This window comes from Castor canadensis, chromosome 16 (assembly GCF_047511655.1).
Source record: "Castor canadensis chromosome 16, mCasCan1.hap1v2, whole genome shotgun sequence".
Classification (NCBI taxonomy): Eukaryota; Metazoa; Chordata; class Mammalia; order Rodentia; family Castoridae; genus Castor; species Castor canadensis.
The window spans coordinates 31,767,838-31,780,973 of record NC_133401.1 but is presented as its reverse complement, the minus strand read 5'-3'; the positions used below and the strand labels follow the sequence as shown (position 1 = coordinate 31,780,973).

At 48.1% G+C, this 13,136-nt stretch overlaps 1 protein-coding gene across 2 annotated transcripts in view; it reads left to right on the top strand.

The window, feature by feature from the left end:
* The window catches only part of Zscan18 (zinc finger and SCAN domain containing 18), a 38,132-nt gene extending 25,588 nt beyond the window's left edge, over positions 1 to 12,544 (top strand). The window contains exons 2-7 of one of the 2 annotated variants that reach the window (XM_074058544.1): positions 5,219 to 6,513; positions 7,033 to 7,182; positions 8,122 to 8,234; positions 8,567 to 8,669; positions 9,681 to 9,767; positions 10,887 to 12,544. In XM_074058544.1, coding sequence (XP_073914645.1) covers positions 5,219 to 6,513; positions 7,033 to 7,182; positions 8,122 to 8,234; positions 8,567 to 8,669; positions 9,681 to 9,767; positions 10,887 to 11,386 — 2,248 coding nt within the window. In that variant the 3' untranslated portion in view covers positions 11,387 to 12,544. The remainder of the gene's footprint in view (positions 1 to 5,218; positions 6,514 to 7,032; positions 7,183 to 8,121; positions 8,235 to 8,566; positions 8,670 to 9,680; positions 9,768 to 10,886) is intronic. The other variant, XM_074058545.1, reaches the window with a different exon arrangement.
* The last annotated feature ends 592 nt before the right edge of the window (positions 12,545 to 13,136 follow it).

Sequence of the window (13,136 nt, the reverse complement as noted above, 5' to 3'; positions counted from 1 at the left end):
TCAGGACTAGAGCTTTCTTGAGGTTCCCAGATGGTTTCATCTCTATCTGGTTCTAACCACTAGGGTTGTGTTACAAAGGGAGACATAATAGTTATCAGATATATAGAAGGTCAGGCTGCTGTGATCCTTCCGTGGGCATGGAAGTCTTTGTCTACAAAGGGAATGGGGACAGACAGCCCCTGCCTGTCACCAGAGAATGATGTGATTTTTGCTGTGCTGCCACTGACCTGGCTCGAGGGTTTCCTGTCCTTCCCACCTAGTCCTGGTTGTTGGCGCACTGCCCCACTCCTTCATGCTCTGAGTTGGAGGGTAGAGGAGAAGAAGGGCTTTCAGGGCTGGCCAGGGGCTGTCAGGCCACTCTAGAGGAAGCAGAGGTAACTTTGCAAAGGTGATGGTTAGATACAATGGCTATGTGGGAGAGAGGACATGATGGAGTGTCATTGAAGGGCTGCAGGAAGGGAAGGCTTATGAGGGTCCTATAGTGGGAAGGATGGGATGGCTGTGTCTCTTTGTAAATGCGAATCCCAGTCCCAGCACAAACCTGCTGTGTACCTGTTTTCCCCCCTGCTCCCTGGGGCTTCTCCTGGTCCCTACTCCTAGGGTCTTGTGAGGCTCTGAGGAGGGAAAACATGAACCTGGTGGGGTGAACCCTGTTCCTAGAATTGTTAGCAAGTTCACAGTTTACCTTTGTGGATACCGGTTCTGTGCAGGAAGAAGGAGCCTGTGGTGGCCTAAGAAAAGCAGAATTACCAACTCATGCAATTACCTATTTGCTCATCCGCAATGTAGTGCTCCATGTGACCAGAGACTGAGGGGATAAAGGTGGCTATGTTGACTGGCTGGAACTGGCATTACCACTCACACCAAGAGATGCTCCAGGTGAATCAAAGGGAGAATACTGTTTTTAAAACTTAAAAGTCTGAAATGGAGGTTGGCAAACCAACCTTCAGTTCAGTCACTGGCCTGTTTTTCAAATGAGGTCTTATGAGTGTGCATAGAGCTCTGACTGCCTTCGTTCTGCAAGATAGGGTTGGTTCGTTACCACCAAGATTGTCAGCCTCAAGGGCTTAAATAGTCTCTTTTGTTTTGAATTCAGAACATCATGCTTGCTAGGCAGGAACCGTTTGAACCACTGCCTTCCTGATCTCTGCCTCCCAAGTAGCTATAGGTATGACCTACTGCACTCAGCTTAAAATCTTTTCTATCCGACCCAAGGCAAATGAATGAGAAAATGCATTTTTAATCCTGAGTTAGGGAAAGAAACCCTAAGTTAAGCAGGTTTCTAAATTTAGAAGTTTTTTGTTTTTTTTTTTTGGTGGGGGGTACTGGGGTCTGAACTCAGGGCTTTACCTTACTAGGCAGGTGCTCTACCACTTGAGCCACTCAACCAGTCCTTTTTTTGTGTGTGTTGGGTAATTTGGACATAGGGTCTCTTGAACTATTTGCCCAGCTGGCTTTGAACCTCGATCCTCCAAATCTCTGCCTCCTTAGTAGCTAGTAGTATAGGCAAGAGCTGTTTGTGCCTGGCCAGAAATTTATTTAAATTGTTTTTTTTTTTTTGGTGGTACTGGGGCTTGAACTCAGGGCCTCACACTTGCTAGGCAAGTGCTCTACTACAGCAGCCCCAGAAATTAATTTTTTTAATGGTTGAATTCCATAAAACCTTAGAATGTCATGAGGGGTCAAAAGACCATTACTGAATGAAATGAAAAGCCACAGATGGGGAAAATGGGAAGGGAAGATACAGCCTGAAAGAGAGTTCTTACCTATCAGAGAGCATAAGGAAAACATGGAAAAGTAGGCAGTTTACTCACCCATGGAGAGGAAATGATGAGAAAGTGCTGAGCTACAAAGTGAGTGGATATGATGGTCTAGGGGTCCTCAGTGCATGAGGTGTTTCTGGTGGACACTGGCTCAGTGGGTGGTAGGGGTGAGGTTGCCCCTGTTATCTTATTTCTACATTTATCCTTAAAATATGTCACAAACTTGACCCTAGGTGGATGGATATAAGGTCCTATATTGGCCATTAGGCATAGCAGGAATGTCCCTCAACAAAAAAATGAACTGTTAAAAAATAAATGAAGCTGGGCACAGTGGATCACTGCTATAATCCCTGCTGCATGGGAGGTGGAGATCAGGAGGATCACTTTTTTTTTTGTAGTACTGGAGTTTGAACTCAGGGCCTACACCTTGAGCCACTCCACCAGCCCTTTTTGTGATGGGTTTTTTCGAGATAGGGTCTCATGAACTATTTGCCCAGGCTGGCTTCAAACCGTGATCCTCCTGATCTCTGCCTCCTGAGTAGCTAGGATTACAGGTGTGAGCCATCAGTGCCTGGCTAGGAGAATCACATTTTAAGGCCAATCTAGGCAAAAAGTTAGTGAGACTGTTGTTATCTCAACAAATAAGCTGGGCATGATGGTACACACCTGTGGTTGTAGCTACCTGTGGTCTCATCTATGTGGGAGACAGGAGGAGGATTATGGTCCAGGCTGGCCTGGGCAAAAATGGGAGACCTTATCTAAAAAATAACCTGAAGCAAAAAGAGCTAGAGGTGTGGCTCAAGTGGCAGAGCAAAGCCTTGAGTTCAAACCCCAGTACTACCAAAAAGAAAAGTATGCAATCAACAAATATTGATCCAGGTACTCCCAGACCCAGAGACCTGCCTGTAAGGAACCCCCTGGTCTCTTAAGGCTCACATTCCAGTTGGGGAGGCAGTCACTAAGCCAATGAAAAGGTGGTGGGGATTGAGAAGGTGTTGGGGGGGTTGCTGGCCAAGTGGCTCAAGCAGTAAAAGCATCTGCCTAGCAAGCATGAGGCCCTGAGTTCAAACCTCAGTGCTGAAAAACACCAAAAAATCTTCTGAGAACGTGTTGGGGAATGCAGGAAGTATGAAGGGAAGGTCTCCTGGAGAGACCACTTCAGAGCCCAGCACTATAGAAGGTAAGAAAAGAGTGACTCTGGGTGGAGGACTGGGACGGGGCCAGGAGAGAGGCAGAATGAAGAATTAAGGAGGAGGAGATAGGGGAGTTGGTAGTGATGGTGGTTGTGATGGGTGGGATGCAGGTGGGATAATGGTGGTGGTGATGATGGGATGGTGGTGGTAGAGGTGGTGGTGAGGCAGATGGTGATGGTGGTGTTGGTGATGGTGGTGGTGGTGGTATAGTGATGATGGGGAGGTGGTGGTGATGATGTCAGTGATGGTGATGATGGGGTGGTGGTGTAGTGATAATGGGATGGATTTTCTTAAGGTAAATGGAATCCTGTGTAGAATGTCTTCTCACAGCACTTAGAATTCTGCACTTACCTCTAAACTTGTCTTTACTAGTCTTAGAAAGGGAAGCAGTTTAAAGTTCAACCTCTGCCTTTCTTCCTCCTTCATCCCTCCTCATCTTCCTACTCCTCCTCCTCTTCCTCTTCCTTCTTTTCCTTCTCTTCCATCTTTTCCTGATCCCCTCCTCGTCTTCCTTATTGTCATTATCATCATCATCAGTCTTGCTACATAGCCCAGCTTGGCCTCAAAGTCTCCCAAGTGCTGGGATTACAGGCTTGTACTATCAAGTCTGATAGATACTTCATTGGTTTTTAGTGAATTCATAGAATTGTACAACATTACAACAGTTAATTTTAGAACATTTTTGTCATGCCTCTAAAAAACATCTGGCCAGGTGCCAACAGCTCATGCCTGTAATCCCAGCTACTTGGGAGGTTGAAATAGGGAGGATCAAGGTTTGAGGTCAGTCCAGGCAAATAGTTTGTGAGACCCTACCTCCAAAAATAACCAGAGCAATATGGACTGAAAGTGAGGCTCCAATGGTAGAGTACCTGCTTTGCAAGTGCAATGTACTAAGTTCAAACCCAGGTCCCCCGCCAAAAAAGATCCCTCATCCCACGGTCCCTGCAAACACTTATCCTCTTTCTGTCTCTAACGGACTTGCCTGTTCTGAACATTTCCTGTCAATGGAATGAAGCACCCCATCTACCCCCAGGCACGAGGTCCTGTGCCCCTGTACTGATGGGACAATGTCAGAACTGACCCCAATTTTACCTAGAAGAGGTCAGCAAGCCCTGGTCCCATGTCATCACTTTGTGTAGTTTTCTGTAAAAGTGGGATTGCAGAGAAAACATTTTTGCTGCAGCTATTGTCATGCAGACTTTCTTCACTTCCTTAAAAGAATTTTTAGAAGGAAAAGTTATTCCTTTCTGTGGTTCTGCCAAGGCAGTGCTAGCACTTGGTTTGGGTGTGACTTTTGTAGCCCTTCCTTTTCCCTCCTGCTGGCTCTGTGGCTCTTTAGGCCCAGGTGGGTCCTGAGAGAAGCTGGTCACAGTGAGAGTATCATAGGCTCAAGACCAGCTGTAACCTGCTCAGGTCTTATTTAGCTATTTCATTGTTTGCTGACAGGTACAATCAAGTGATTTCACATAAGTGTCCAGAATTCTGGTTTATCTTGAATGATGTATTTCCTGTAGGCAGCTGCCCTTTTGTATGTAGAGATTCAGCTACAGGTTGGAAGAGTGTTTGCTAGGAACACAGCCCTATGGTCCCTACTCCTAGCTGATTTCTGTTGGACCTATGGCCTGGTCAACCCAGGTCTGCAGGTCTATACCACTTCCAGAAATAAATGGTGGTTACCTACCAGTCTCTGGTCCTTTTTTTTTTTTTTCTAAATACATATTTCAGGTTTATAGTTTTGCTGGGAGGAGCAATCCTGGCACCTAGGCCCCCCATATTATTGGGAACTAAAAACCCCATAGTACATATTTAAGTGTTAAATAGACCTTATGTTTCTAGGATGAACCCAAATCTAATATGATGTGATGTGTCCTACATCATATAACATGCATGGTTGGAATGTGTTCACTGATATTTTAAGGCTTTTACATCTAGGCTTATAATTGAGATTATATTGTCCTGAATTTTTTTTTTGTCTTTTCCATGACTGATTTTCTAAAAATCATCCTAGTATTACCAGTCTTATAAAATGAGTTTCCCCTCACTTCTTAGGTTAACTTTTACTTATACAAGTACAAAACTGGAGTTTTAGTGATACTAACAAGTAGACTGCTTGGAAATAATTCTTCATGAGACCTAGGTGTGGTGGGTGCACAATTGAGTTCAGAAATGCCAGCTTTTTTCTCCTTTGCATGGGAAGGGAGAATGGATGCCCTATGGCCAGGATCTTACCATGGGCATCTTTCTTATTAATGTCCTCTGCAGATCCTTGGGTCCTGGCACTCCATCATCTTTGGTGTCTCTGCTGTGTCCTTGGCTAGACCCAGTTGCATTTCAGTGGAGGTCTGGGAAGATGCTGCCTTTGGAGAAGGCATTGGTCTCCCCTAGGAGCTCCCCACCCGGTCCAGAACCTCTAATGTTGGGGTCAGCAGACACAGCCCAGCAGGAGGAACCCAGCCAACAGGAAGAGCCCACCCTGCAGGAGGAGCCCAGTGGACAAGAGGAGCCTATCCAGCAGGAAGAGCTCACCCTGCAGAAGGAGCACAGTGAGCAGGAGGAGCCCATCCAGCAGGAAGAGCCTGCCCTGCAGGAGGAGCCTAGTGGGCAGGAAGAACCAATCCAGCAGGAGTCCATCCAGCATGAAGAACCCAGCCTGCCGGAGGAACCCATTCAGCAGGAAGAACCAATTAGGCAGGAAGAGCCCATCCAGCAGGAAGAAGCCAGTCTGCAGGAAGAGTGCAGCCTACAGGAGGAGCCCATCCTGCAGGAAGAGCCCAGCTTGCAGGAGGCCATCCAACAGAAAAAGCTCATCCAACAGGAAGAGCCCCACCTACAGGAAGAACCCATCCAACAGGAAAAGCCCATCCAGCAGGAAGAGCCCATCCAGCAGGAAGAAGCCAATCTGCAGGAGAAGTCCATGCAACAGGAAGGACTCATTCAGGAGGAAGAATTCACCCGGCAGGAAGAGCCCATCCAGAAGGAAGAATCCATTCAGCAAGAAGAACCCATCCAGGAGGAAGAATTCATCCAGCAAGAAGAACCTAGGCAGCGAGAGGAGCCCATCCAGCAGGAAGAACCCATCCATCAGGAGGAATCCATTCAGCAGGAAGAACTTGCCCAGGAGGAAGAACTTATTCAGCAGGAAGAGCCTGTCCAGGAGGAAGAACTTACCCAGGAGGAAGAACCCATCCAGGAGGAAGAGCCCAACCAGCATGAAGAACCCACCCAGAAGGAGGAGCCCAGCCATCAAAAGGAACACAAGACCATCCCTGAGAGATCTCCTGCTGACCTTGAGTTCTCCCGCCTGCGCTTCCGAGAATTTGTCTACCAGGAGGCAGCTGGGCCTCACCAGACTCTTGCCCGGCTCCATGAGCTGTGCCGTCAGTGGCTGCGGCCTGAGGCCTGCTCCAAGGAGGAGATCCTGGAGTTGCTGGTGCTGGAGCAATTCCTGGGCATCTTGCCTGACAGAGTTCGCCCCTGGGTGGTGGCCCAGTATCCTGAGAACTGTAAGAAGGCTGCCTCCCTAGTGGAGGGTCTCTCTGACATCCTGGAGGAGCCAGGTGAGGCTGCTGCCCTAGAAGAGAGCATGCTGTAAAGGAAACGGAGGTCCTGGAAGGATTGGAGTCTACAGTGTAGAGTTCAAACCCTAGCCATGGCTTTCCTGGCAGAGTTTAGTCCCCATGTGTAAGAGGCACAGAAATGAGCAGTACTGAGCTGATGAGGTAGCTCCTCAGTCAGCTTGGATCCAAGCCCTGCTGCCTGCCCAGTGGCATCTCCCTCTGGGTTGCATCATGGGCTAGGACAGCTTCTTGGGCTCTTGCCCTCACACCTGCTTTCCAGATGATAGGAAACAGGAGAAAGGGGCAATCAAAGGCAGGGACCAGTCTCTTAACTAGGTAAATATTCTGGGTACATCTCTGGCTGGAGATTTCCTCCATTTCTGAGGGTGGGACCTGAGGGTGGTGATGGGGCCCAGGAGCCCATGCTCTGGGTCATAACTGTGATCTATGCCTAGCTCCCTGTGGAATTACTGTTTGGATCCCAAACTCTGGGGTCACTTTTCACTTGGTTGTACACAGGGATGCTGTTGTGCTCCCCCGGAGGGTCGTCTTCTTCCTTCAGTGAGGGAGTTTATGAGAGGCACCCTGAGCCCTTGCTGCTGCCAGTGGGGCTGCTGAGCCCTAGCCGAGACCCAAGACCTGGGGATATCTTGGGTCCCCCTGATACTTGTGAGTAATACCAGCCTGCCAGCCTATGATTGACCTTAAGTGGGGAGTGGGTAGGTCTATGGTTTGGAGAAGGGGGGGAGGTGTATGGGAGCCAGAGGGAGGCCACGTAGAGGGCCACTGAAGTCTGTACCGTAATGGGACTTGTAATAGTTCCTTATAGCATTAGATGTATTACTTTTTACTAAATTTCTCTTTAAAGTTATGCCAGCCACATATGCTTATTACAAATGGTGAAAAAGCATTGATGATATCAAGAAGTAATCTCTCCACCCCCTTATGCTCTTTAAAAATAAAACTGAGTGTCCTAGTTCGTGTCCTGGGAGCACAGTTGTACCTGTACCTTAGTGCTTGCTGTTCAAACAGTGCAACCCTGCCAGCTGCAGTCAGAGGTCTGGCTTTTTAGCTGCTCAGTGTTCACATGCTCAGCCCTTACTGGGGTTTCTGCCCCTGTGAATAGGCTGCAGTAACATCCTTACGTGTATACCTGTGTGTGGTGCCTCTTGACCACTGCACAAAGTGCATATGTGACTTAACACTCACATACAGTAGAAACTTCCATATGGCTTTCCAAAAACTGCAACAGACACAGTGCCAGCATAGGAGGGCACCCTTGCCCTCATCTGTGCCAGCATTGTGTTTTACTGCATTTAAGATTTCTATCAATGTAGTGGGTATAAAAACATTACCTCTTTACTGGCTTGAACTGGCATTTCTGGGACCACTGCTGAACTTGAGCTTCTTTATGTTGTTTTGTTTTTGTTTTTGTTTTTCTTTGCCACTTTGCTCTGTCAGTTGCAGACAGATGCACTGTTCATTGAGCCTTGGGACGTGTGACATGAGCATACTAGATCTCTTTACCTTCTTCCTGGGGTCTGGATGGGTGGCAGTGAGATTTGCCTGTTTTGGAGATGCTCAGCTTCTGAGAGCTTGTCTCCTCAGCTCTGCCATCCCTTCTCCCTGCCTGGCCGACTCTAGAATCCATGCTTCTGGATCAGAAGCGCATGGGGGGAGAAAAGACTGAAGAGGCCAACCCTGCCACAGCTGAGCTGAAGGTGGGTGAGGGCCACTGGGTGTTCAGGGAGCAAAGGGGACCACTGTTGGCTGACCTTGTTTAGTAGCTCATAGGACCTGTCCCTAAGTTGGAAGGTCTGTCCCTCCCTGACATTATTCCCTTTCCAGGTGTTAATATTCTGCCATAGCAAAGGATTATGGGCCTAAATGTCAGTAGTGCTAAGGGTGAGAAACCTGCTCTTGTGGAAACTCAAGGGTAGGACCTGCAGGAGAGTGGTGCCTTCTTGCAGCTCAGAGTGGGTCAAAGCCTGCGCAGGCATGTGCTTGCTCCCACCCTTCCTTCTGTGGTCTTGGGGCTGCCTTGCTGTTTCAGAAAACAGAGTCATTCTCAGAGGAGCCTCTGCACTCAGGAGAATGGGACCACCTGGATCCCTCAGAGGAGAACCTGAAGAGCTACAAGAAGCTACTCCTGTGGGGTGAGACCTGCCTCTAACAGGCTCATTCTCCATCCTGTGTCCCCTTCCAACATTGTTGATGCTGGCAATTCTGACCCTGCCCTAGGGGCTGTGGTTGGGACACCAAGGGTATTTTAAATGTGTTTGAACTTGAACATGATTTAACATAACTCATTTGTTTGCCAAGGTCTCTACCCATCCTGGTATACATTTTTTTTTTTTTTAATTCTGCATGGGTCCTGGGATTTTCCTTTTGCACCCTCTGCCTATGGGAACTAAGGCTTCTTAATTTAGAAGGTCCTCCTGGCCCCAAGATGCCAACACTCCCACCTCATCAGTACAGAGTTGGGTCCTGGGGTAGGGGCTTCTCTCACAGAGGTTCTTACCCAAGAACCCACCTTTGCAGGAGGCTCCAGTACACTCCTGAGCCTATTATAGTTCTAATTTTATGTTTTTGTTTCATTTTGTTGGTGCTGAGGATTGACCTAGGACCTCATACATGCTAGTCACGTGCTCTACCACTGAGCTACACTCCCACCCCAATTTAGTGTTCTTCCCTCTTTAGCTTTGCTTCCCCCTAGATTCTCCCACATCCTACCTGCCCTGTTAGTTCTTTTAGCCCCACTTACGCAGATCTATCTCTGCTGCCCTGTTCTCAGAACCCCCAGTTTTTTAGGGGCTCTGATTGGAGGGCAGCTTTGGAGTGTGTCTCAGTGCAGAGAAAAAGATGGGTTGCAATCCCAGCCCCAACCAGTCCACAGTATGTGAGGCCTCCAGGTGCTTTTGTTGATTTTTTTTTTTTAATGGTACCGGGGTTTGAACTCAGGGCCTCATGCTTGCTAGGCAGGCACTCTACTGCTCCATCCTGTGCCACTCCACCAGCCCTGTATTATGTTGGGTATTTTCAAGAAGGGTCTATCACACTATTTGTTTTGAACCTTGATCCTCCTGATCTCTGCCTCCTGAGTATCTAGGATTACAGGTGTGATCCACTGACACCAGTTAGTTTTTTCTTTTTTTAACCTCACTCAGGATATCAGCTTGGGTCTGATGCCGCCTCCCAGATGGAGTCAGAGGAACTTCCTGCAGTGGAAGAATTGCCAGGAGGCAGCCTCCCAGGTAAGGTTGAGTTGAAAGTGATGGTCAAGGTGTGCCTCTCTTTCCCAGGCTGGTGGGACTCCTCACAACTCTGTCAGCCTTGGTGCAGACCTCAGCTATGACTTCACTTGACATTCTTCACTTGACAGAGACATTGAAGTCTCTGTGATTTCTTGCTTTTTTTGTCTCTGTGAGACAAATCCAGGCACTCAGTGATTTCTTGCTGCATAACAAGCCACCCTAAAACTTGGTCACCCAAAAAAAAAAAAAAATGGCAGGATTAGTTGTGATTTCTGGGCTGGCTTGGCTTAACCATGCAGCCCTTTGGCTCCATTTGCTGACTTCAAGGGCCACTCACACATTGCCAGTTGGTGCCAGCTCTCAAAGGGGAGATGAGCTGAGGCTGTGGGACTTAGGTTCTTCCCATTGTCCCTGCACGTGGCTGGCTTGGGATTCTCACAGGATGCAGTTGGGTTTCAGGGATGTTAGCACTTGCCATGTGTCTGCTTGCATCCTGCATGCTGATGTTCCATTGGCCACAGTAGTGGATCACGTGGCTGAGCCAGTGAGCAAGAGACCGTCCCAGGGCATGATTCCTGGGGGACTGGTTCATGGGGGCCACCAGTAAACAAGTTGGTTTACTACAGGTCTCATTTGGTTCTTCCTGGTCACAGACATGGGCTCCCCCATCTCACAGTTTTTTTGTGTACCTTCATTGCCATAGTCACCTCACTGTCCAGAGAGGATTCTCTAGCTCTCATCTCCACAGCCTTGAGAAGGAGGCCCCTTCCTACCCCCACAACTCACTGACCAGAACATAGTCATTTGGTCACTTTGCTGGATGGCAATCTGGGAGTGAGTATTCCAGGCAGCTATGAGCTCAGCTCACATTCAGGGAATGTTGAAGAAGGGAAAACGGACTGGGGGCAGATGCACTCAGCTGTCTGATCTTGTCTGTGTTGTGAAGAGGGCCATTAGGATGTACACCTCAGAGTACACCTGATGTACACATCACTGTTTGTCTGATAGGCCCTTTTTTGCCTTTGCTCAGGCCTTTGTACTGTATTAATTCTTCTGCTCAGAAGGTAGTTTGGGTCTTAGCCTTGGGAATCAGGATTGCTCATTCTGACCTTATTTCAGGTGGTGGCAGGCGTCAGGAAAGTGAAGAGAACATGTGTGAGGACGTCTCCCTGTGTGAGACACTGATGGAGAGGCTGGCAGGGGATGTTCCTGTGACCACGTCGCTGGACACCACCCAGGAGGAAGAGCTTGAGGAATCAAGCTCTGCCAGCTTCTCCAAGAGACAGTCAGTCATCCGGCAGCCAGGTGGGCCAGGCACCCCACAGCCAAGCACTGGAACAAAGAGGCCCCATCCCGATTATGAGGATGATCTGAGCCCTGAGTGTTCCTCCAGTGTGGGGAGGGAGCTCGAAAAGGGGGGGTACGCTGCAGGGTCCCCGACTGGGCAGGACCCAGGTACCTCTGCTGTGGGCTGCTCTGTAGCTGATGAGCCTGGTGCGTTCCAAGGGAAGCCTTACCCCTGCAGTGAGTGCGGGGAGGCCTTTGCGTGGATCTCACATCTCATTGACCATCACAGGAGCCACAGCAGTAAGAAGCACTATGCAAGCCAGGGCTGCTAGGAAGCCTTCTGCTCCAGCCTGACCCTGGCTCAGCACTCCAAGAAGAAAAAGGAGAAATGCTACACCCTGCCACAAGTGAAACCCACACTGGTGGATCAGCGGTTCCATGGTGTACAAGTGGTGTTTTCCGTGTGCAACCTTGAGGGGTAGAGATGAGCCTCTCTGCTCCATGTGTTCCAAGGAGACAGTTTTGGCTGGCTGGGAATCCTGAAATGTATGCAGCTCCTTCCAAATGCTTGGGTGGTGGCTTCCTTTGGTGTCTATTTATTTTCTAAATGCTAATGTGGCTGAAAGCACTTAAAACTAAGAAGGGTCCACAGGAAGCCCTCACCTTGTAAACACATCTGTGTAAGTCATCAGATGTGAAGTGAAGGAAGACCACAGCATTTAGCACCACCTGTATGCTGGATCATTTGACATTGTGCAAAGTGTAGAGTTGCCTTAAAGTGTGTGTGATCTGTCAGCGCTTTCTTGAAGTCATCCTTGCCTCGATTGCTCCTCTTTGAGCTCCCCAACTTTGTTCAAGCAGAATTCTTGCCATCTGTTTTGGCCTTTTTGTAAATATGTGATATCAAGTTCACTTTTAAACTCACAAACCAGAAACTGTTTCTTATTTCAACTCATGTCTCTTTCTGTATGGTGTGGCTTGCAAAGATACTTGGAGCCTAGCACAGGGTTTTTGGACTGTGGGTTCCAACCCATCAGTGAATTGTGAAATCAGATTAGTGGGTGGCCCCTGGCATTACAAAGCAATGGAGTAGAGTAAAGTAGTTCAGAATGCATCATGTAGTAAAGGCAAGTATTGTTTTGTGAAACTTTTCAGCTGTGTATCTAAATATGAGAGCTGGCTACCATGTAAACTATATTTCTTACTAGGGGGTTGTGATCAAAATAGGTTAAAAACACTAATAAAGGCTGATGAAGTGATCTGTCTGCCTAAGCAAAAAAGGAACCAAAGTTGGCCTGCATAGGTCATCTTTTGATTTGCATTTAACCTCAGATTACAGTATTGTTTCGTTGCCTGACCATAAATTTAATTGTTCCCTGTAGATACAGAAACTGGTGCCTCTTTCTGTCAGTGTTTAAATAAGCAATCTGTGTAACAACCCCCAATCACAGAAGCTTAATATAATAAACTATTTTATTTCTTCACTCATATTACAACTCATTGTTTTGTGACTCTGCTGCTGCTTGTGTGTTCTGGGGAGGGAGCACTGCTCCATGCAGTGACACTGGGATCCAGGTTCCCTCCCTGCTGCAGTTTGCTCTCCACTGGATCCTTGGTACATGTGGAGAAGCCTACACCCTTCACCTGGGAGAAGATGCATTCCTGGAGAGGAATGATCCCATGGCTGTGTCATCTGTCTGAGAACATCTACCCAGATGCCTGTCTGCCAGTTACTGAGCCAAGTTCCTCCCTTAGCCTGTCCATGTCCAAATCCCAAGCTGAGTGTGGCTCTGGTAAGAAAAAAGCCTCACTGTACTGTCTCATTTACAGCATGACCTGTCAGCCTGCCTTACCCTGCTGCTGGGAGATTTCCTCATGATACCTCCCAAAACCTGAACTTACAGAAAAGGCAAACCCCCACATACCCATGCTCTGCATATGCCATGCTCACTCGTCTGAGGGTGCGGTGTCCATGTTGCTCCTGTTGTGACACTGCTTATCCTCATCTGTTCAAAGTATTCAGTTTCTCTACTGTGGTTTCTTTCAGCTAAAAAGCAACCTGTGGGAAGATACTTTAAGATC